Source organism: Condylura cristata, unplaced genomic scaffold (assembly GCF_000260355.1).
Source record: "Condylura cristata isolate star-nosed mole 26May11 unplaced genomic scaffold, ConCri1.0 scaffold00003, whole genome shotgun sequence".
Classification (NCBI taxonomy): Eukaryota; Metazoa; Chordata; class Mammalia; order Eulipotyphla; family Talpidae; genus Condylura; species Condylura cristata.
Genome location: NW_004567104.1, coordinates 47351969 through 47376172, shown reverse-complemented (window position 1 = coordinate 47376172; position 24204 = coordinate 47351969). Strand labels below are relative to the sequence as shown.

Genomic DNA, 24204 nt, shown 5'->3' with positions numbered 1-24204 from the left:
GATAATGGCTGAGAATTGATTCCAGTGCATGGGAGAGGTAATACAGGCCACAAACTCATGAGATAGGCTGATATGGATGATGAAGATGTCCATGCAGCTTCAAAGCTTTTCATCCCTAAGGATGGAAAAAATACCATTACAGTTAAAAAAAGAAGAAAAGAGAACTCAAAATGGAACATAAAAGATGCCAGAATTGTAGGAAAAATATGTATATATATTTAAAAGTAGGAAAGAAATAAATGACTAGATGTGATGGAATGAAATGCTCATTTGGAAGAAAGGCATTCACATGGATTTTCTTTTGATGGAAAACAAAGTATGATTTTTCTGTTAAAAACATTACCCGGTGTTGCCCTTGGCTGTTCAAAAGTTCTAGAAGTTTTAGGTGGGACAGAATCCAGAATAGGATAACTTGTTGCTGTTGGAATAAATGTCAACATTTATAAAAGCAGAAGGCCCCAGGAATAAAATACAAATTCATGAGCAATAAATTATGCCTCATGGGGGGGGGGCGGAATATCAAATAAATTTGAGAGATTTCTGACCAACATTTCAAAATTAGTGGTTCATTAGGAGTTGAAGATGAACTCACTTTTAAAACATGCATATTTAAGATGTTAGAAACCATGATAAAAGAGTGTTTTATATGTCTGATTCATTTTGAACATTTTTTTTTTCTGGTTTCTTCCCTGTTTTTTAACTGCTAACTGAATCCACTCAGCTTTTAGTTCATCTGTTATTGTCTACTTCTGATTAAAATTATTTGCTTTTATTTATCATAAGAAATAATGACAAGCGACATAAAAAGAGACAAATCTATGTCTGGCAGAAGTCATTCTTAATCACTTTGAAACTCCTTTAATACTTAGACAAGTCCTCAATAAACATTTCTTAAGAGAACTACTAGACAGAGCTGAACTTCCTGTGGCCAGATCAGTAAGTGAACATCAAAGATGAGGCTGAAACAGGCAAATGGATGGCATATTTGTGCTTGTTTAAGATTTCACTTCAGCACAACTGAAATTTTGGATTAATTATTTGCTCTGTGTGGAGGGAATATTTTGTGCATTCAAGGGTCTAGGAGCATTTTTGGTCTCAATCCACTCGTTGCCAGTAGCATCTCTCCTAGTTCTCACAACAAGAATGTCTCTAGACACTGTTAAGTGCTCTTGGAAGGAGAAGAGAGCAAAGTCACAACCCCCCACCCCCACCTGTTTTGAGAACCATTTTAAAGTTTTGAATACTCCCAACCCTTTCTGGAATGCTTCTGAACAGCAGAGCAATAGGCCACCACATTATTTTGCTTCAGTAACAACCAAATTTATTTGCCTCTCCATGTGTGGGGTCTATTAATCGACGCTTGTGAGGAAAGAACTGGTCTAAGGGAGGAGTGGGTAAGAGTCACCTCCCCGATGTGACTTTTTCTCTCTTCACACTCTGCAAAAGCTAAAGGAGAACTAGGTGCAGTATTGTTAGAACATCTGGGGTCCAAAATGAGAATTGAGAGGTTGGGTATACCTGTGTGGGACTCTGGTATTTCATGCTCATCTGGTGTTGCAGAGCTTGAGAAAACATCGTAAGTTGCTTTTAAAAGAAAAAGTCAGACAAAAGCAATGTTAATTTTTGACTCATTTAAAAAGATTTTACAGTATATTTTGATGCTGTCTAAAAGTGCACACTTCCGTAGGTGCTAGCGAATCACGGCTGTGTGGGCTACTGGTTTTGTCACTTATATGTAAGTAATCAACACTTGCTTTTAGTCTGTCTTAACCTGAGCTAAAGGCCCCTGCACAGTGAGCTCTGACGCTGGCCTCTAGGGTGATATGAACACAGTGCTATATATTTACAATTAAGCCGTGTCAACTCTAAATTGAAGAGCTTGAAAGCATATAAACATAAATAAAGCCAGATGGAAATCTGGAAAGAGATTTTCAAACAAGCAGAGAACAGTGACATTGAGGCTATTTGCCCTAAATCTACTGATGAGTCTTTCTACTTAGTAAAAGTTACCACGATAGCACACATTTGGACAGGACCTCAAGGTTTCTGATGTATCAGCTTACTCAACTCACACTGTCCCTGAGAAACAGCTGAGCTCGCTATCACTCCCAGGTAGAGACCATGAAGCTGAGGGTCACGGTGGCAAGCACATTTACCATATTGGGACTGTGCATACTTCACTCCATCAGAAGGGCCACCAATGGCACAATTAAGAACAGATTTTGCCCCTTGCACCATCCCTCCTCCCATTTGACCTACAGGCAGTTTTCTATGGTCCTCCATGGAGCCATGAACCATCTATAATTTTGGTGGATCTAAGGGAAATTTTTATACTCTGTGAAATAAAGCAGAATGATCCTAAAATTAATGCTAATTTTAAGACAAGTAAAATTTTCAAGCTTATTTAAGACTTAAATCTAAGCAAAGCTGCATCAAATTGAAATGTTCTCTAGTTCGCACAAAAGCTGGCTCTATAGTAACAAGAAGCATAGACAAAGTATGAGGTATTATGAGGTAGATATTAATCTTCTCCATGCAACTAAAAATAGTACAGAAGCTGAGAAGGAGAGAGCTCACAGGATCATGTACTAATTGGAGTAACTTGAAATTCAGTGACAGTGTTATGATTTGGAGCCACGGCTGGCTGGGGAAGCTGAGCGAAGGTCAGCCCCTGTGACATACTCTGCTGTGCGGACGGCAGTTTACTTTGTACCACATAAAGCTTCCAATTTGTGAAGGTGGAATCTACTGTTCTGCAAAGGCTTCAGAATCAGAAAGAGTATTGTGAGTTAAACTATAAAACATCCCAGAGTAAATCTGTTACACTGTAAAGTTTTCCTACAGTTTTAAAAGGTCAGATAAGAATGACTAATCTTTTAATGACAAAATGCAGGCAGCTGCTGATCTCTCACTTGAAGCCAATTTCAAGCCATGGCTCTAGCAAAGTCAGCAGATCCACTATTAAATGTCATGAAAATCTGACCACCTTGTATTTAACTCCTTGGGTTAACCCTGTATTTTACCAAGTGAGAATTCATGAGTAACTTGACTTCTATTTCTATGTTGCTTCTGAAGAAAGTCACAACTGTTATTCTAGCCCCACACTGTCTTCCACCTAGTGATGTGGACCAACTTTCTTATCTTTTCTACTTTTCTTCCATTCTGGAGGTTCCAACCAGGCTGTATTTTCCCTCTTATTTCTAAGAAACCTTTCTTCCATCATCCTCCTTTGGTTCATGTCTCAAAGTTTCACATTGTCAGGGATCTCTTACTTCCCAACATTTCCTCAAATACACTTAACATTAAAATAACAAATTGTTTGAAGATCTAGTCCCTCAAATTTCCATTTCTGCAGTGTGAAAGTTGAATAGTAAAAAGTAACAGAGCAAAAAACACACAAACACAAGGGGCTGAAGTTTTATGCTTGTGCAACTTTAAGATGCATGCTGCCACCATCACATTTCATATGTGAGTTAAACAAGATTTGTTTTTTACTCTAAAGTAACAGAGTTCAGAGCAGAGGACAACCTGAAAATGGAGTTCTCCAAAATTCAACAGCTTGATTTCTTTACAAAGCTCCTATATATGTATACCTCTATACTTGAGTAAAACTGGATTTCAAAAGACTATTCCAGCTATAAAACTGATATATAACTAAGGCGAGTGAACCCTTTTATTTTTCAGTCACTCTACATGCTACCATGCATTACCACTTAGGAAACAAGCATCTTCTTTACCCCGACACTAGCTCCTGTTTTTTGACCTTAAGTGCTATCTCTAATCTTGCATTCGCAGAAAATCAATGGGACCTAATGTAATTAGTAACACAGTTCAATTCAAAAGTTATACATAGCAATGTTACTTCTTTCATGAAACAGTGTGACCTACAGCTAAACTTTACTTTTATAGTTTAAGGGAAAATATTATGAAATAAGCTGCACTACCATTTACTTGTAACTTCCTAAACCACGTGGTTAAATTATGTTTTGTTGTTGTAAATTTACTTTTAATTCAAAAACGCAATTTCTGCAATAGAAAAGTTCTGATATTGCTCTGGAAATGTGATGGCACACTTTTGAATGTTGAGATCTTTCAATAATCAAGAATTTATTATGTCACTTTATGCAAATTCAATGATTAAAAAAACAACTTTTTAAACAAAAATTCTTAGATGAAATACTTCCTTAAGACAAAAATTCTATCTGTCAAGCTCATTAATGTGCTCCACCTTCTTTATCCCAAAGCCTGGTACATGGTGAAGACACAACACAATGGCCTGTTAAGATGTGCATTACAATGAATAAACTTGGAATGTTGATGCTCTTTGTAAAGTTTATTTTATACTCAAATTTCTTCCTCTATGACACAATTAACTGTCCTATGCTTGTGTGGCTGTGACCTAGTGTGGAAATAGGATTCTAAGAACATGAAGAAGCAACAAGAAAATATACCACACTATCAGTGATAATAGTGAATGAGAAAAAAGCTGAATGGGAAAAAAAAACCTTTATAAACACCACACAGAGTTCACAGTGCCTTTTAAATAAATAAATAATGCTCTCTTCAGTTCATGGAAAAATAAAATACCTCTCTAGCTGGTCTTGAAATTTGTGAAAATACTGTCTGTAAGAAAATGCTCATTAAGCACAACCAAAGGCTGCAACTGTAAGTCTCTACAGGCCACAGAAATCTGAAAACCATCTGCTACATTTGAATTCTATTCTTCTGCTCTCAACGCATCAACACTACCACTCAATCCTACTTTTCTCCTCTCTAGGGTTTAATCCAGTTGGGTGGGCTCAGGCAGGCAATGAGGTCCAAAGGTGGAATTCAGCCACTTTTCAGCCACACTAAGCAAAACACTTATAAAGTACTGACAGAATTAAAAATAATTGTTGATGAACATTTAAAGGCAGTTCCCAGAGTGAAGTCTATTCAATAGGCCTAGGCTGACTATCCTCAGGTCTAGCTCTGTTACAGGAAGCCTTTAAAGCTGACTCCTTATTCTTCCAGGAGAAATATGCCAGAAGTCATGTCAGTAATAAGTCACAGAAGAACTGGAGAGAAAAATCAGTTTGTCTGGACACACTGGAGAAAAGACAGGCAGGAACATTTTCTAAGGATGAAAAATAAGCACATCAAACCATCCAGTGTTATATAAATAAACTATTTTATTTATTTGACTGAGGCTTTAGATTCCTTTTAATGAATGGTAGCCTTTGAAGGGGATGATTGAGTAAATTGAGGAGGTTTAAACTTGATGGCACTATGAAGCCAGAAACAATGTCATTTTCATCTGCTCCCTCCCACCACAGAAGCTGAGAAACACGTGCCATTTTGCTTTTTCTCCCATCTCAGCAAGTTGCTCATGATGCGATTTTACTTCCTGAGCTGAGACAGGGCCTCAGAGGCTAATTACCTTTCAGAGGCTAATTACCTTGTGTTACTGCTCTGATCGAGCAGAGCGGCTGTGTGATGGGTTTTACCATCTACTCATGCTGTAGGGCTACAGGTCTCTTTGGAAAACACTGCATGTGTCCTTTTCGATTCTCTTTAAAAAATATTCAAACAAGTGAAATGAAGGCCCAAAGATCACTTGGTGTGTGTGCATACAAACACACATGGGCACACAAACACATGAGGTTAGAGGGTTTTTTTGTTTTTGTTTTTTGTTTTTGCCTTTTTTTGTATTAAATTTTTTTGCTGCTGTTACTAATGAGTGTCAACAGCCTCTCAGGAAGTTTGTGACAAGCAGTGTGGTGTGAAGGGGATGCATTCAATACATGAGTTCAGAATAGTAAGGAAATGATAACTGGGTACTTTTGCTACTCATTGTGAAAAGGCTTAGAGGTCTGTACATTATTTTTAAGGAATAACCTAATGAGAACATTATTTCTATTTTATAAATGTTGAAACAGAGGCTTGGAGAAGCTAAAATCACTTATCAACAGCCACAAAACTGGTAAAGGGATGAGCTGGTTACCAGCTGTCTCTCACTCTGAACTCAGAGTAGCAATCACATTCACACAGAGTCTAACTTCAGGCACTTAGCAGTGGCCAGTCCTCACAGACCGTGTGTGATTCTTAAAAATATAAAGTCATCTGACCCCAGGAGAATGCTTAACTTACTTGGTTATGGAACTCTTCATTTTTAACTTGGAGTCCTTGACTGGAGAAATGATTAGAAAGAAATGATTGAGTGATCCAGTTTTGGTCCTCTACTGATTCAGAGGCCAGTCTCTCAAATACTCTCTTAAAATAAAAGGTGATTAAATTCTCTGCTTCTAGGAACAACTGGAGGATCACAAGGCTCATGTATATAAAAACCTTTGAAAGTCACTTAATAGAAAACTGCTCTGCAAATACAGAATTCTATTATCACAATGAAGTGGTAGTCCCACAAGTGCACATGTATCAGGCAAGCAGATGTGCAATTCATGGACTGGGGGACTGAGACTTCACTGGTTCTCACTCTAACACAGGTCAGTCATCTGACCACCTTCCAATGACTAGTTCTACTGTATGATCAGAAAGGTGGATTTTTTCCTGATTGTGTCACAAGTGTTTTTAAAATGACCAACTTTCTTTTAATATAGAATTTATAAATAAATTTACACTTTGGTACATAATCATGGATAAAGGTTTTATAATTTCCTTTCTACACTTAAAGGAAAACTGAAATTGCCAAGGGAGTCAAAGCCAACTTATCTTACTCTAGAGAAAGTTTAATGAATACAATCCAAATAATGAGATCAAAAAATGTAGTAGAAATGAGTAGGACAAAGAGACACAAAGTTGGGGAGAAATTGTTTGAAGGCTGCTCTGCTCAGATTTCCTAAGCTATTCCAAACTCCAAATAACCTGGATCCTACTTTTGCCATAAGTAGGCAATGACTTGGTAATTTCAGTACTCAACATTAAAGTGAGAAAATAACATAATCTTTTATAATCATATAATTTTTATATGTAAAAGTGGTACAGAAATATTTTCTAGAGCAAACATTCTATATTTTGATACAGAATACAAAAAAAATGTGGAAAACAAATTTAGCAATTGCTGAAGCAGAATAACAATAAGGTATTGACAAATAACATTTCGTGGTTGTAGATAAAAACAACTTGTGCCATACAGGATCTGACATGTCACCCTGCTAGGCTGTGGTGCTCTACGATAAACATCAGCAATTTTAAAAAGTACCATTATCTGTCAGGACTAGCCAGTGACCAGGATAAAACAAGAACATTCTGTAATTGAATGGAAGGTAGCTAAACACATGAACACAACAATTACTATACCTACATTCTTCCTAATAAGACTAACAACTGCTTCTTCACTGATCACAGCTTTAGCTTCACTGTTCCTGCTTTCTAGTTAAGAATTATAATGATTTACAATAACAGAATTAGTCCTACTTTCTGACAGCATTCAACCTTGGGGCAAAGTTTTATTTCTATGGAACCTCCCACAAATCATCTATTATAACACCAAATGCTACAATACATCCTTTCCAAAACCAACTTACTGAGAGATTCCACAGTTCCTTAAGGTCTGCGTTCCCCATTGTCAAAAGCAGCAAATAAACCTTACTGTTTGAATATAAGCCAGGCAGTCCACAGCTGGAAGTTTTCCGGCTGCCTCAGGTTGCCCTGGCAGTGATGTGGCAGCTGAATAATGAGACTGCTTCCTGCTGCGCTAGCCACTATTCACACTCCATCAGAGCAAAACCAGAACATTCCTGACCTGGAGTTACAGGCTAATGAAACCTTTCCTTTATTGGAATGTCCCATCTCATTGTTTTGTCTCTCTGTTAATTCTACTACCATCACTGCCCCACATAATATTCCCACTCCCCAACGTTCAATTCAGGCCTTCTGTATTATTCACAGCCTATGTTTTACAATTTCATAAATGGTTTGCATGAGGTTTTACTCAGTTTGCTCTTAAATGGTCACAGAAACCAAACTAGAACTGTTTAAGAGAAAACTTATCTCCTACATTATAACCCAAAAGCTAAGAGATAAAACGGAGCAATGAGTTCATCTAGTCCAGGGTCCTTAAAAGTGTTTGCTTTGGGGGATGAATTGCTTATGGAGGATGGGCAGGCCTGTCACAAGGCAGAAGATAACCACCATATCACATTTGTCCCAAGGTCACTTGTTCCACAGCTACAGAAAAGTAAGAGTGGCAGCTAATGGAACCAGAGGGTCAGTTTTCAGAAACCATCCAGCACCTGGAATTTATACAAAAATGACCAAAATTATGAAAGATGATTTTGCATCCATATTTGATAACTGTGTTAGTTTCAGTGACTGGGGACAGAAAGTTGCAGTTTGAGACTTTCCCCTATTTGGCTAACAATCATGGTTAACTTTCAAGTGTTTTCACACTTCAGAAAACTACGGGAGATCACAGTATACATGTTCACCAATTTAATGTCATTCTTGTATTTTTTGTTAAGATCTGAGCCTACTTTAACTGTTAGAAATAGAATCATTTCATATCTGTGTCTGAGGGATCTTTGACCCTTCCTCCAACCAGTCCTCTGCTGGTCTCTTCACTGGAGAATGTCACAAAATGTCAAGAGTGTTTAGCTTCAGTATGTAAATTTCTACCTATTTTATTTATTACATTTACTTTTTAAAAAACCACAGCTAGGAAATTTATAAACATGTAAATACAAAGAGGTAAAATGAAAAATCATGGTTGTCATGACAAAAAAAACGATTCTCAGATTTTTAAATAATTCTTATATGCCGAATATTTTTTCTCTGATGACTAAACATCAAAGGAAAGACATTCGGGGGGAAAATTAACTGAAAAATTATTTTTTGAAAAAAGAAAATACATCAGTTTTAATGGTGGTAGCTACAGTATATGAAGGCAAATGCAACAAGAAATCTCAGGAGAAAGAGCCAAATATCACAGTATACAAACTGAGACCCAGAAACAGAAAATAACAGTTAAAAAGCATATGGTTGGTGGAAACACCAGAATGAGAACACAGGTTCATTAATCTCAAGACCTTTGACCTATCTTCTACAGCAAAATATGTTCAAAGATTTTAGGCCTTGGTAGTATATTGCACACTGTAAGCACTCAAATGTCCCAAGAATGTTTTGCTACAAAAGAAATAACTGCAAGGGAAATATTAAATGCATACTGTTAAATCAGATGCATGCTATTGCTGCTTTCGTTACTATTCTTGTCACTAAAGAACCCTAGAAAATGAAGTTAAGACAATTCATAGTTCATTTCCTAGCCAGACTTCTAATTACATATCCAGAAAGCGAAACAGATCTTTAAAACAAATGCAAAACCATTTTGTTTTTGCTTTGGGAAGATGATAAGATTCATCTAAGTATCAAAGATACTTTCCATTTACTACAAGGTATACTGGTAATCAAGGAACCTATACAAATAAAAACCAGTTAAGTTAGTCCTTTTGTTCCAATCAGTTTTTAAAGAATTACCAGTTTCAGGTGGTAGAACTTCAAAATCTTCAGATGTTTTAGCTGTAGACACAGTCCAAGGCTTGTCACTTGAAGCTACAGTGAAACAGAAATGGAATTCATTGAAGTGTTTTTGTTTGTTGGGATAGAGAAATAAATAGGTCACTGGTATTTTGAGGCGGCTATCAGAGCCTGTAATAAAACACGTCCTCATCCAATCGAAAGTCATTCTCTATTAGAAGAAATCAATAGAACCCATTCCAGGGAACATTTGATGAGAGACTAGAAAGAGACCTGGTAGATGTCACATCCCTAATAATTTTAAGGACAGGAGACTAAATAGATGATCTGGAATTACTAATGATTTTTACTTAACTTGTAGAAAATCCAATCAGACTTTTTAAAAAATAAAAGCCTCATTTGGCTGAACTGATGAAATGCATCAGTTCACTGAAATTCATCAGACCAGGTGTCCCCCAGAAACAAGCAACCACTACCCACATCAATACCAGACAGAAGGTGCTGTTATTACCCAAAGCGCCCTCAGGTTTCTCAAAAGGGAAGGGTGTCTTTGCCTGAGGAAATTCTGGAAATCTCTTTGGAGCTGTAATGAAACATACAAAAAATGTTAGGATCTTTCCTAATGACTATTTTATATATTCATTAAATTGGAGTGATGGGGAGCTTCTTTTCATTCAGAGTGAGTTACCTCCCTTATCTTCTTAGTTAAGTATATGTGTAGATCTACTTCACTTAAACTCAGATTGAGCACCAACCATATCTGACCTGGAAAATATCCATTTAATAACTTCAAAATACAGAATTTTGGAATTTTCCATGGGAATTACAACTGGCTGGAAAAAGAACATACAAAATGAAGAATAATGTGTGTGTGTGTGTACATATATATGTATATATATACACACATATATATACATACAATGATTTTTACAATGATTTTATATTTATGCTTACCCACCCCACTTTTTGGTAATGCACTCATAAACAAATCGTAAAAATTATAAGAAGCATTATGCAGAAAAAATATATATCTTCTCTACGAAGAGAAATAATACAATGATTTTAACTTAAAAGAATAAATATAAAGTCAAAATATTACCACCAAAAAAAAAAGCAAAGGATTTCACACAAAGCCTTTTAGGAACCTAAACTATAAAATAAAGATTTAATAACATATGTAAGAGGTAGGGTATTATGGAAATTGTTCCATAAATTACATGGTCACTCATTCCTGTGAAGAGATAAATTTAAATAAATTAGCCCAAGACCTTTATCTAAGCATGCATAAAAATTTCAAGGTGGCCCTCCCTGGTGGCACAGCGGGTTAAGGCACTGCACTGGAAGGCTGAAGCCACTTCAGCATGAGTTCGATTCCCGCCTGTCCCAGAGGTGACGACATGGCATGGCAGACCTCTCCTGACCCGCCCGCTGCTCCCCTCAGCAGTGTGCTTTGTTGATCTGCCTGTTCTGCTCCCCACTCTGTCTCTGGTGAAGTCTTTCGCTGCCCCTGAGTCTCAGACCTGCACCCCAGTTCTGTGTGCACAAATGGATAAATATTTAAAAAAAATTTCAAGGTAATAATAATCTGCAGTATTTAATAATTTTTACCTTGAGTGCTCAGCAGCAATTCAAACTTAGGTATTAGAATAGTTTGCAGTGTTTCTGGGGTCCTTTCATCAAGAACTGCAATACAGAAGAATTCAGTTAGCAACTCTGTGAGTCAGATTTTGGTGCTGTGGCCTAACTGTGATCTGGGATGCATGCTTATAAACAAGTGTGTGCCAGCCTGTCATGGGAATACTTGTTTTTTCCTGGCAAAGTCACAGCTATTAAAACTTGAAAGCATATCCTCAGAGTTGTGGCAGAACAACATCACAGGTACCGAACAAATGATATGCCGCTTTTTCTCTTCTCCAGAAAAGAACAAGTCAAGTTAGATCTGTGGTCAAGAAGCAGCTAACATGCATGACACAAAATCTGTGCTAAAAAGCATTATATTTCAAGGGATTTTCCTCAAGGTTAATATGCATAAAACTTGGAAAATCTCATCTACACAGAAAGCACAGCCAGGACTCTTGGTCTACTGTTCCTGCCCTCAAGCTTTGTGGGTTATTAAGCTGGCAATTCTGTTTCTCTGTCTGTCCTCCTTTATCAAGAGACTGATAAAAAAGGGTGTCCATTCAGCAACCAGAACTGCCTAGAATATCAGTCACCAGCATAAAGGTATGTTGTTAACTCTTCAATGGAATTTATAGGAGGAGTGTAGGATAACCAAATAACGGATCAGAAAAAAATAATTTAAAAAAAATTAACAAACTATAAATCAGAGACATTCTGCAGGGGAGGGGGAGGAAAAGGGATCAAAACAGGGTAGGGAAGAACACAAGGGACTATGGTGATGGTGCACGGATGAACTGGTGGTGGGAATTTTATGGGGACTACACCAGAGAGGAGGAAACATACATTGCACAAAAAAAACAAAGAATGATGTAAAATATATAAAAAATAAAATGTGATCCTAACATGCAAAGAAAAAAGAAAGAAAGAAATAGGAAGGTTAAATACTATCAGTAAGGTTGTGAGCAATGTAGTAAGTCATTGGGGTTACCTTTTGTGAGTATTAAGTTTTTTTTTTTTTTTTAAAGACAAAGTTCTCAGAATTACCCAGTGCTGTTTCTGAAGTATCTAGGGAACTAGACACAGTGGGTTTAATAGTTCTTGGAACTGATTCAGGAGTCACTGGAAGGTAGAAAACACAGTTTTACAAATTAAGATAAAATGACAGAGCAACTAAAGACCAAAAAGACACTTCTGTTGCCTTTAGAGTTATAATTTATATTGACATAACCCATTTCTTTTAAGTTAGTTAAGGATTACTTGAGTTACTTATTCAAGGATCCTTGCTCTCACTTTCTTCAGTTGCCTGAGCTGACATTTCTCCCAACTCTTCCCTTCTGGAGTTGGTCTCCTTCCATGTGTTCCAGAAAGTATTCTTAACTGACCTCCATGAAAGCACTTATCAGATCAAGCATCATTTTTTTGTCTGCCTTTTTCATTTTTCTTTTCTTTATATCACAGTGTCTATATATACACCTGATAATTATTAAGTAAATTAATGGGTAAATAAAAAATGACCCCAGGCTAAAAGGTTTAGTTAAAATTATTACATTGTAAGAGTTCTTACTTTCAAACTGTAGTCAATATATAAAATTCCAAATTGGGTTGAAACTACAGATTCAATGTTCAGCCATAGGATTGCTCCCAAGTACCAGATCAAAGGCAAAGAAAATCTCAGGAAAAGTTTTTGAGAAATAAGTACCAGGATCATTGAGATCTGGAATGAATAGTGTGAGACAATTCCAGAATTTTTCAGGGTAAGGGCATTAAGTAAAAACAGTAACACTTAAAAATATGCTAATTTTTTTTTTTTTTGCCCAGCTGTTTCTAAAGAGGAAAATCTGAGGCAAAATTTACACGGAACTTAAGAAGTCTGTAGACACTCCCATCAGGTACTGTGCCAAGAGGAGAAAGTATAATTGGGAAAAATGTGTAGAATTCTTGGGACAGGAGAGAACTTGGAGTCAACCATTGGGTCATGCCATGCTGTTCTTTTTTGATCAATTGTGTTTGATTCCATTTGCCTTGAATAGTCACTATCTCTACCCCTACCCCCATAAAGGTAAGGAAAGGATCTATTTCTCTTCTTTCTGTCTGCAATATTCTCATTTTTCACAGGTTTCTTGAAATCAAGTTACTGTATTTCCTCAACAATCTGTATCTTCTATGCACTAGTTATGAGTCTAAGACTACTTAGTACAAGGTAAAGTTAGTGCAAAATAAATAGCACACATTTTCAATTTATGAGTTTCATGAGCTAAAAATTCACTTTAGAGTTACTTTGCTAACTGTGGATTTGGAGAATTCTTGCCAGAGTCTGTTTCACCAAGTCCTGGATGAAGTGGTATTGCTCTGGCAAAAACTGTAGTTCAGAGAATAATGTGTCCCCAGTGTGCAGGACTTAGGCAGATCACTTAGAGAGGAAATGTTAAATGTTTGTTAGTAACGGCTGATAAACTATGGGTAAAATACATACCACATTTTTTAAGGAACAAATCAGTATTCTGAACTAATATATAGTCTCTACACTAGGATTATTACTCTTCCAGAGGCATTGGTTACTAAATGATTTCAGGGTACTCTCACAGAATTCAAACTATGGATCTGCAAGGGATAATAGAATTTTGCTAAAATAACTTCTTGGGAGAGTGATAAAATGAAAAATGGTCTCATGTTTTCATATAAAAGAAAAGCAACAAAATCATGGTGTTATATTTTAGTGTAAGGATTATTTCAGAATGTTAAGGTAACAACTTCAAGTCACAGTGAAAATACAGTGAAAAATAGTTTCCACTTTACATAATCAGTTATATATGTCCGTTTGCATTTTTTGCCTAATATAAATAACAGATTGAGAAAGTAGAATCTCTTGTCACTCTGTGCTTACAATTGCAATCAATTACCTACTAGTTCTTCACTGGGAAAAGAATGTATAGGTTTGATGTTCATTTACCAGTCAAAATAATATTTTGATTCATTCAGAGTCAACAACATAGGGATCTCATTACCTGTTAAGGGCTGGGCTGGGATTTTTTCTACTTCTGGTGTTTTAGATTCAGCAGGCAATGCCAAGGTTTCATTCTTAGCTAAAATATCCAGAAAACAAACAAGTTACCTCACTTCCTCATAATATGATGTCCAAAAACAATTCATTCAAAACATAATCAAGTAATAGTCTATTTCAACAAATCCATTCTGTTCTTACCCCTTAATCCTAGTCAGTTCACAAATTGATTGTGATTTTCTATCAAGAATTAGAATGAGGCAATGGCTATCTTCAGAATTACTTATTATCTCAAGATAATTCTTTAAGTAGAATTTGGCATTGGAATGAAAACAAAAATCACAACCCAACACCGGATAAATCTCAAGTTACTCTGATTAATAAACAGTCTGGTAAGTCATAGACTATAGTGAGAATAATCCCTGGAATTTTATATTCAAGAACTCCTATTAAAAAATAGAAATTTCTCATGGGGATTACAATTGAGATGGAAAAAAAAATGTACAAAATGATGTAAAAATAAACTTTTGAAAAAAAAATTTACAACATAAAAAAATAGAAATTTCTCATATGTATGCTAAAAATATAATAGGTTAAAACTTTGAAATTTCAGAAAATCATAAACAACACACATGTAATATTAAGTATTTGAAAATGTTTTGGCAAAAAAAAAATATTCCAATATTTATTTCAATCACATCTATGTTAATATAACCTTTTCTTCTTGGTCTCTGTGAGACTTCAATGCCAAAAATAAAGTCAAATTGGGGGGGATTTTTTTTTTCTTCAGACAACTATTCCAAAAACATACTCCTAAAATTTAAGTATTCTTTTACAAAGAAAGCTCATTTCTGTGCCAGAGTTTCTCAAGAGTAAAATGTTCCCATTAAAAAAATACAAGTAGAAATTAACTAATACTTATTTAGCCCATTAAGTCAATGACTTAGTTTAGTATGTTGAAACAGTCTGTGGCATGAAAGCATTCATTCATGTTTAAGATTCCTTGATCATGTCACCTATATATTCAGTTAGGATTTTTTTCTTTTATGAATCCTAAGGCTATACAAAACTTGGGTTTCTCACTTTTGGTATTTACTGACATTTCAGGCTGTATAAATCTTTGTTGAGGGCCTATGTTAATGTGTTGTGGATGTTTAGTAGAATCTGGTCCAGTGTATTCTTCTAACATTTCCATAGCTGTGACAATCAAAATGTCTGTAGACATCATCAAGTATGCCAAGGGACAAGACTTAACTGTAGAGAACTAGTGATTGAAGCTGGCCTCATGAAGTTATTTGAGGGTACAGATTGTTTAACCTCTTTGACAGTGCACATCACTGTTATAAAGGCTATTGTTTTTTGTTATTGAGGGCACAAAATATTCCCATGCAGGAGACCTAAAGATAATGATAAAAGGCATCCTTTTCCAATGTTGATAAGAACAAATCAGTTTTTAATCTGTATTATGACAATATACAATCGATTGCCATATAGAACTAATTATTTTCAGGAATATTTTTAAAATAATCTAATAGTTTATTTTTACACCATTTTGTACATTTTTCCATCTCAGTTGTAATCCCCATCAGGAGTATTTTTTTAAAGCTAGAAATTGTGTCTCAGGGCTAGTGTATGTGCCACTAATAGTAAAGCATGTATATTTGAATTCATGCGCACATGAAGTTATACTACATATTCACACAACAGAAATGCTTAGTGCTATTGTTCAAATTAACTGAACAGACCATAAAGATAAGGGGCTCCGATAACTAAAAAAATACACCTAGTATTACTTTATAACTTCTATTTTAAAAAATTTTGAATGGAAGAACTCAAACTGCAAATATTCATGAGCTCTGGTCCTGTTATTACATGTGATAGAGGAAGTTTTTGTTATTGTTGTTAAGTGGAACATTATACAGGTGTCTTTTAATGTTTCTTTTTCAGCATTGCTATCTCTTTCAGTATACCCTACCAATCGCTCTTCTTTGCCTAACTAATAACACTAGTTTCCTGACTGACCAGGCTCTTACTTTTTTTACCCTCAGATCTTAAGACTTTTAGGCTTTGCTTTAGTCCCTTATGTTTAATCATGCTAACAATCATGATAACCTTAAATAAGGCTGCCAATGAAGAAAAAAATGGTAAACTATCTTCCAATAGATAGTTATATTATTTATACATCACTAATTCTTTATAAAGGCATAGTTCTCGATATGGCACTTTGGGTGTCAGAGAAATTGGTAGATGGGAAATTTATTTGAATGGGGAACCTTTTCAGTCTCATATCACCCCATGGATATTCACTTACACTGTACACATTCAACTGCAATCTTGGTAATAACAAAAGAAAATGCCATCAAATTATAGATCAAACCCCCCCCACCCCTTCCCAATTCCCTTTTCTCTCATTCTTCTGTATATATATATTTTTCAACACAGTTGTTTCCTTCAAGTTTTGGCAGGGTTAGACTTGGCCTTGTAAACTCTATGTTCTCGGGAGAAGTGTGTGGAATACTAGCTTTCTTGTTTACTTCTCTCATTATTCACACCAAGTGAACAAAAACTATTAATTTACTGGTCTGATAGGCCCTGCTAGAATGGGGGTATTATTCTTAGGAATTACCCACATAAGAAATGGAACTTCTCCAGACTGCAGTTTAAATAACTTCAGGAAAATTTATTTCTAACATGGTAGTATAAAGAATCATTTATGCTCACACTTATAAAAACAGTAAATTTAAAATGTGATTTTATAAATAGTATTTGAAGATGGTACATTGGTGTGTAGGATTTAACTGAATTTAATGAACATATTTAAACATACTATCAATCTTTTCCATGCATAAGAACCTTATGATATGTTTCCTTAGAAATAACAGGATGTTTGCTTTTCCTTTTAATTTTTCTTCATTAAAGTCCCATCCCATCCTGAAGCGTTAGTAAATATCAAAAGACCAAAGCAAAAGCAAAATAATTTACTGCTCAATTCTCTACATTAAAGATAAAAAGGCTGAATTAGTATTAATGTAGCATCAGGAATTTTGCAAAATCACGACATATCAGAAACACCATTCAAGAGTTAGAACAAAGCAACAAAACAAATTCCAGTTCCAAACTGACAGCACTATTCTGAGAAAAACTGCTCGATTTTTAGTGTCCTTCATAAACCCTGGTTTTTGTAATTCTGACAGATAGATTTGGGACCAAAACATGGTGTAAGAGATTCCTTTTTTCTTTCTTTTTCTCTTTCTGAACAGGATAAAGAGAGCATCTAGGCTCTGGGGACAAAAATAAGGGGTTGTTAGAGTCTTCAGCTCTGATCCCAACCTCAGTTCACTGAAGGAATTTAGTTTGGTAGCCTCCTCCCAGCACAACGTTTAAAGGAAGTAGAACTGAGTCACAACTAAAAGGGAGGTGTGATCAAATCTGATGTACAGATTAAGACAATGGAACCTAGCCTTTTCCAGGTTCTTAGAGTAACTCACTACAGGACTAACAGGTATGACTATCTTATATTGGAAATTTAAAAAGGGCCCCAAATCACAGAAATATATTGAGTATGTCTTGAATTTTTTTCCTAAAACTTTAAGTCTAATTGTCTACCAGTTAAGCGCTCTTCTATCCATTTGTTGATTGGCATCATGTCGCTAGAACTCCTAAATATCTCCACATATCCCCACACCTCAAAGAACAACTGGAAGAAAGGACACATCAAAATGTGGTAACCTTGAAGCTCCTTGTCAGCAACATCAACAGACAAGGAAGCTTCCCAAGGGTGAGTGTCCTCTAGAGCACAGAGGTCCTGGACAGCCTCGCTGTCATTTGTTACTTCTCTCCCTTCCTCCTACAAGAGTGAGCATCCGCTGAAAGGGACAGGTCAGGCCACAAGGCATAACCATGTGTGAGAAGTCCGTGGGGCAGGCGCCATGCCTGTCCAGACCAGCGCTATAGCCCCCTGCACCTTGCAATCCCAGCTCTGAGTAACACTTACTATGCAGCTGCTGAATGAACGCTGCCTGGGTCTCTGTGTCAGCATCTATAATGTGGGGGTTCCATGACATAGCACTAAAGTTCACAGCAAGTGTCTAGTGCAGGGAGAGGATTCTGCACTTACAAGTCTTGTTCAATTTCAACCCCACTATGCTTACTTCTACCTTTGTAGTCCAGGGACTTGTGAGGAGTAGTAGCATCAGTCATCACCTGGGAACTAGCAAAAATTTGAAGTCGCAGGCACCATCCCAGACCTACTTAATCACTATGGGGGCAACAGGCCTGCAAGTCTGTTGTTCACAAGCCCTCCAGGGCTCCCAGTGCTAAATCAAATTTGAGATACTTTGCTGTAGAAATAAATCACAGCCTAATTTGACACCCAAATGTAGTTAACATATTCCACTTATTTTTTTCAAATTGCTATCTTTTATATTTTTTAAACCCTAAAATCATATTATGTTCTTTCTAGAAGGAAGAAATAGTAACATTCTCAAGTACATAATTCTAACAGAATTTTTACATCAATTTTCATGGAAAATACATAATGGCCCCTTGATATATTAATGTAGTAAGTATAATTTAGAACTGTTACTGTATTTGAAAAATCACAATCATCAATGTGCATATTTTGTATAACTTGGCATCTGTTCACTCTTTATAAATATATTTTATATTAATGTGTTTTCCTATAGAATGATTCATATGAATAACTCCACTCTCCAATATCCCTGCCCCTTATGGGTTATGATAAATCTATACTGCATAACATTCACATTTTTAGTGTACAGTGGTATTAAACAAATTCATGATGCTGTGCAGCCATCATCATCCATTTCCAAAACTCTTCACAATAGTATAAAAATGAAACTTGCAGTAAGTAACTGAACAGCAATGTATGACCCTCTCATTCCAGTCCCTGGCATGCACCATCCTACTTTCTCTATGAATTTGATGAAACTAATTACTTCATTAAGTGGGAACATACTGTATCTTTTTGTGACTGACTTTTCATTTATCATAATGTCCCCATGGATCATCAATATTGCAGCATTTGTCAGAATTTCCTTCCCTTTTAAGATTGAACAATATTCCATCATCTGTGCATATCCCATTTTGCATATCTACCCATCTGTTAGTGGGCACTTAGATTGCTTCCATGTATTAGCTATTGTGAATAATGCTATGAACATGGGTGTACAAATATCTCTTCAATTTCCAGCTTTCAATATATATCCATTAGTGGAACTGCTTCTGGAAATTCTACTTGTGGGACTAGTAATTCTATTTTTCATTTTTTGAATAATTAGCATACTGTGTTCCACAGGGCTGTACATTGTACATCAACAGTGTATATCCCTGCTTCTCATTACTTTGTGATCTCCAAGAAGCTCATTTGCAAGACTCTTCAGCTACCCTAAGTAGATCAGTGCTAGTACTCAGTCTTCACCATGTTCAAATGCAGAACTTTTGCTGCTTACCTAATGGTGTCTTAATTGCATCTGAAATATCAAACATCATGGATGTGGGAAGTTTTATGGTGGTTTCATTTAGACCTGGAATAATGAGGTGAACTGCAAGAAAAAAGGAACCAATAGGAGAAAATTTTTCATGATACAAAATAAAGCAAAGAGCATCGGATACCAGAAACATTAAGCTTAGCACTTGGTTTGTTTAGTTAATTTTAACCTACACTTAAAAATATTGAGGAAAATTTACTTTACCTTTTAAACAGAATCTGCTTCTATTCAGAACTGAACTACTAAAATCCCCTGGCTTCTGATCTAAAGATTTGAAAATTGCAAAATGTCTACTTAAGATGTATGGTAAACAAACAAAAAAAACAAACCAAACCCCATTATTATTAATAATCATTTCAAAAGAGCAGTTCAATAAGAGAAAGTCTCTCCTAACTCCAGTAATGCTGTGGGGCTAGGATGGGCTCCCTTCCCACCAGCAGGACTGTTTCCTCGTACACCATGACAGAAGTAGCATCTGTCCTCTTCTAGCCAGAAATGACAGGCCAGGATGCTAAGCACTGAAAGGAAATGAACCAATACCAATTTAACAAATCTGCTTACAGTACAAAATTTCATAAGGGTTCTATGATAAAAACATCCTATTTTCTTAACCTAGGTATAAAATTTGAAGATACTCACCTAGGATTGTTCCTCCAACGGGAATCTTATCTGGGGATTTAGTTGAAGCCCTGTGAGTGACATTCTGAATCACTGTTGAAATAAAAGAAACCACAATAGTTGTTGAAAGAAACAGGAAGCCGAAAGAAGCTAATAATGTGAAGGGAAACCCTGTTCTAACTTTACTAACAGAAAGCAATTCATCTAGCTGACTACACAGCCAACAAAAGCACCAGAAGGCACTTCTTCCATTAACACCGTTAAGTAATGGAAGTCTATTCCTCTAAAGTGTTCCGTTCTAATGAGCTTGAAAATTTTCTTCAACTTTACTCCCTACAGCCTACCCAAATCAAAGAACTAGCATAAGGTGAGACAATTATCCAGCAAGGATCTCCGAGTAATTCTATTATCTGACCCTGTTTTGAGAGTATATTTGAGGTATTGTGTTTTCTTAAAATAAATATTTTAATGTCTAATCCCATCTATCAAGAAATCTTCTGGTAATAATGAAGTAGTTTTAATAAATTGAGTAACTGTAAATCAAACCTGGGCACAGAAACCTAAATCTCTAACTTTCCCTAAAGTAGCCAATAAATCAGTTCTTTGTTCAATAACCCAATAACCCAAATATTAATGAGTTTCTTCATGTAGGCTAATTTAATCCTTAGCAAAGGCACATGTTTTAACTTGATTTAATTCTTGTTATGGTTGTTTTGTCACTAATTGTCCATCTAATGTGACTTGTCAAAGGCGTGGTCTATTGATACAAGAGCTAAAATTATATACAGTATTAACTTCTAATGTGATAGACTAATTTCTCTAGAACTTTTCTGAAAAACAAGTATATGCTATGTTTAATTACTTCAGTAAAAAGTGCATTTTAAAATTATATTTAAAATGGTTCTCTATATTTTTCCAGAGCAGACTCAAGATGAATTACCTTGCTTGATAATTGTTACTGGGATTATCTTCCTTGGGACATACGCAGGCTAAAGAAAGAGGGAGAAAAATCAGTTTCTGAGTTAGTGTTCATTAAAAAAAAAAAAAAAATCAAAGAACTGGAAGTAGCCTTTCTTGTCTCCAAAGATGTCTCCTATGAAACTGGCTTGACATTTTCTGGAATGATCTTTAATATAGACATATCCCTCTGATTTATTGGACTCCCTTGTTTTCCCCACAATATCCAAAGATTTGACAGAATCATTTTCTTCAGAACTCTCATTCTTTTAACTTAGAAACTCAAAGAAACAGTCCTCTGGAGTGAATGTTAGTTTATTTTAGTTCATTTGAGAAGTAACCCTAACAAACTGTCTCTGCATTGACTATTACAAAAGAAATTATGCTATGCATTACTTTTTTTTTTAAAGATTTATTTATTTATTCATACAGAACTGGGGTACAGGCCAGAGACGCGTAGGGTGAGAGGATTCACCAGAGACAGAGCGGGGAGCAGAACAGGCAGATCCATTAAGTACACTGCTGAGGGGAGCAGCGGGCGGGTCAGGAGAGGTCTGCCATGCCATGTGGTCACCTCTGGGGCAGGCGGGAATCGAACTCATGCGGAAGTGGCTTTAGCTTCTTAGTGCTGTGCTTTAACCCGCTGCGCCACCAGGGAGGACCGCATTACTTTTTTAAACCAAGCAAGAGCAGTCAAGTATACCCAACTGCTGCTGCAAACTACACACACAGGAAGTGGAGCTGAGACTCAGATGGACATTTCTATGCCCAGAGCCTATGTGTATCAGTGCACAAAGCACCTCAGAGTGGGATCAGAGCAACAGCTTCCAGGAGCCAGTGATTTTCCCCTCTCCCAAAGTGCCAAAGGAGCTTGTGATATAACAGAGTGTCTTCAACTGGGGACAGGTTAGTATTAACTTTAAAGTGGAGTCAATACTAAAGTGGACTCAATACTGAGGCCAAGGGATAGTGAAGGAGAAGACCTGGGGGCAGAATAGGACAAGAGTGGCAAATACATAGGAGAATGACGGAGTTGAAGGGAAAGAAAGACATCAGTTTTCTTGGCACTTGATTTAGCCTGCACATATGACATAGATACACCAATGTTTTGATAATCCAGAATCCTTAAGGGAGACATGTACCACATAGGTGTTCACAACTGTGAGCAAGAGACTTACCAATGCATTAACATTTTTATAAACTATGTGTGCCCTTAACAAAGAAGGACCATAATATCAAGTTGATTGTCAGCTTTATTTCCTCTTAAATTAAGGTCCTTGGGTTGAAAAAAACACAAAAATAAAAGTTTGCTATCACATTTCTTTTGAAAAGGAGTATTTGTGCCTGTGTGCCCAGTGCTATAAAATGACGTTTGTATCCCCACCCCCAATTCATATGCTGACAGTGAGTATCCCCTGTGATGGCATTCGGGGGTGGAGACTTTGGTAAGTGATTAGGTCATGAGGGTGGAAACCTGATGGATACCATTAGTGCTCTTGTAAAAGAGACTCTAGAGAGCTCCCTCCACCCTTTCACCATGTAAGGACACAGGGAGAAGGCAGCGATTTATGAACCATGAAGTGAGTTCTTGGTTTATTGGTGCCTTGATCTTGAACATCTCAGGATCCAGAGTTATGAGAAATACATGTTTATTACTTAAGCCATCTTGTCCATGGTATTTTTGTTGTAGCAGCACTAATGGAGAAGGGTACCTAGTAATATCCTCCTTGGCAATTTAGCCTAAGGAATTGATCAAAGATACAGCTAATTGGCTGTTTATGTATTTATTACTACTATATGACAACCTTACTTTCTAAACACAAAGATTTTCTTAAATAATTTATGATTCAAATTTTGGACAGCTATTTAATAAAGTAGAAGAATGTGCATGCTACAAATACATTATAATCAGGAAAAGTTATTTTAATTGAGTGTCCATTCATCTATCAGAGGCTCACACTGTCTATTTAGAAATGATGCAAATTTATTTTTTTTTCCTTAGGCAAGGGGAGGAGAGTAGTAAAAGTAACTTTCAGCAGGGAAAAAAATAAAACTCAGCTTTGATGTCACACTAGTAGCAAGAACTCTTACAGCTGTATCATAAGAAAATTAAACATGAACACTTGTACAGGCCTTTCCCAGAGAGGAAGAGTTGCTCACATTGCTGCCTCTTATGCTGAGGGCTGTCAGCATACAGCCTGTCTCATTCCTAATGCTCACAGGGGAATTTCTGGTCACCTGAAAGCCACTTGTGACTGGAACCACATTACCTTTCCAGGTCCTATTAAATGTTTTTGTTAGAGTATGACTATAGTTCAGAAGATTTTTAAATAGCTTGTCCTCTACACTACCAGTACTCTTGCTTACTGCAAATTTTGCAGAATGCAGCTTTTCAGACATATGACATTAAAGTAGAAATGCATATATGTTGATTTCCTTTGAATTGTGTTATCCCAAATTTTGATCTCCTTTTCTGTAATGGCTGGTTTTAAACAAGCTTCCCCCCCCCCCCAAGGAGAAATGAAAAATATTCCACTCATGACTTGCATGGAACAAAGTTCATCTCTTCTTACTGGAATACAGACCAGTGTTCTATTAAAATGATAAAAATATATGTGCAATGTGTGCCGCCAAAAAATAGGAAAACCATTAAGCTGAAAAATCCAATTACTTTTGGGCTGATAATTGCTCTCTTGCCTATTCTGCAGTTCAAAGAGGCACTAAGACTGGACTAATGAGCAAGAGGAAAGACATCACGGATGTCCTCCTGCTCCAGATGTCTATGTACATGCTCTAAAACCCCTAACAAGAAATCTACAGTATGAATCTTTTTACTATGTCTTCTTTATAAAAGTGTAGGGTGACATCTGCTATCTGATTCTCGAGAAATGAATGATCGTTTCCAAGTAAATAGTGTTGAACAAATAACAAGTAACTTTTATTCGAGGTGATTTTAAAAAGCTACTGCTAGCATAAGACAGGAAAAAGGCATACAAGGAATCCAAATAGGGAAAGAAGAAGTAAAAC

General features: G+C 36.3%; 1 protein-coding gene across 1 annotated transcript in view; it reads right to left on the bottom strand.

The window, feature by feature from the left end:
- ABI3BP (ABI family, member 3 (NESH) binding protein) overlaps positions 1-24204 on the bottom strand; it is a 199881-nt gene that overhangs the window by 82557 nt on the left and 93120 nt on the right. Inside the window, exons 7-16 of the mRNA XM_012732963.1 lie at positions 21161-21209; positions 20242-20313; positions 19564-19656; positions 14097-14174; positions 12136-12210; positions 11080-11154; positions 9983-10054; positions 9472-9546; positions 1519-1584; positions 344-418 (exon numbers count right to left, since the gene is read on the bottom strand). Of these exons, the coding sequence (XP_012588417.1) occupies positions 344-418; positions 1519-1584; positions 9472-9546; positions 9983-10054; positions 11080-11154; positions 12136-12210; positions 14097-14174; positions 19564-19656; positions 20242-20313; positions 21161-21209 (730 nt within the window). The remainder of the gene's footprint in view (positions 1-343; positions 419-1518; positions 1585-9471; positions 9547-9982; positions 10055-11079; positions 11155-12135; positions 12211-14096; positions 14175-19563; positions 19657-20241; positions 20314-21160; positions 21210-24204) is intronic.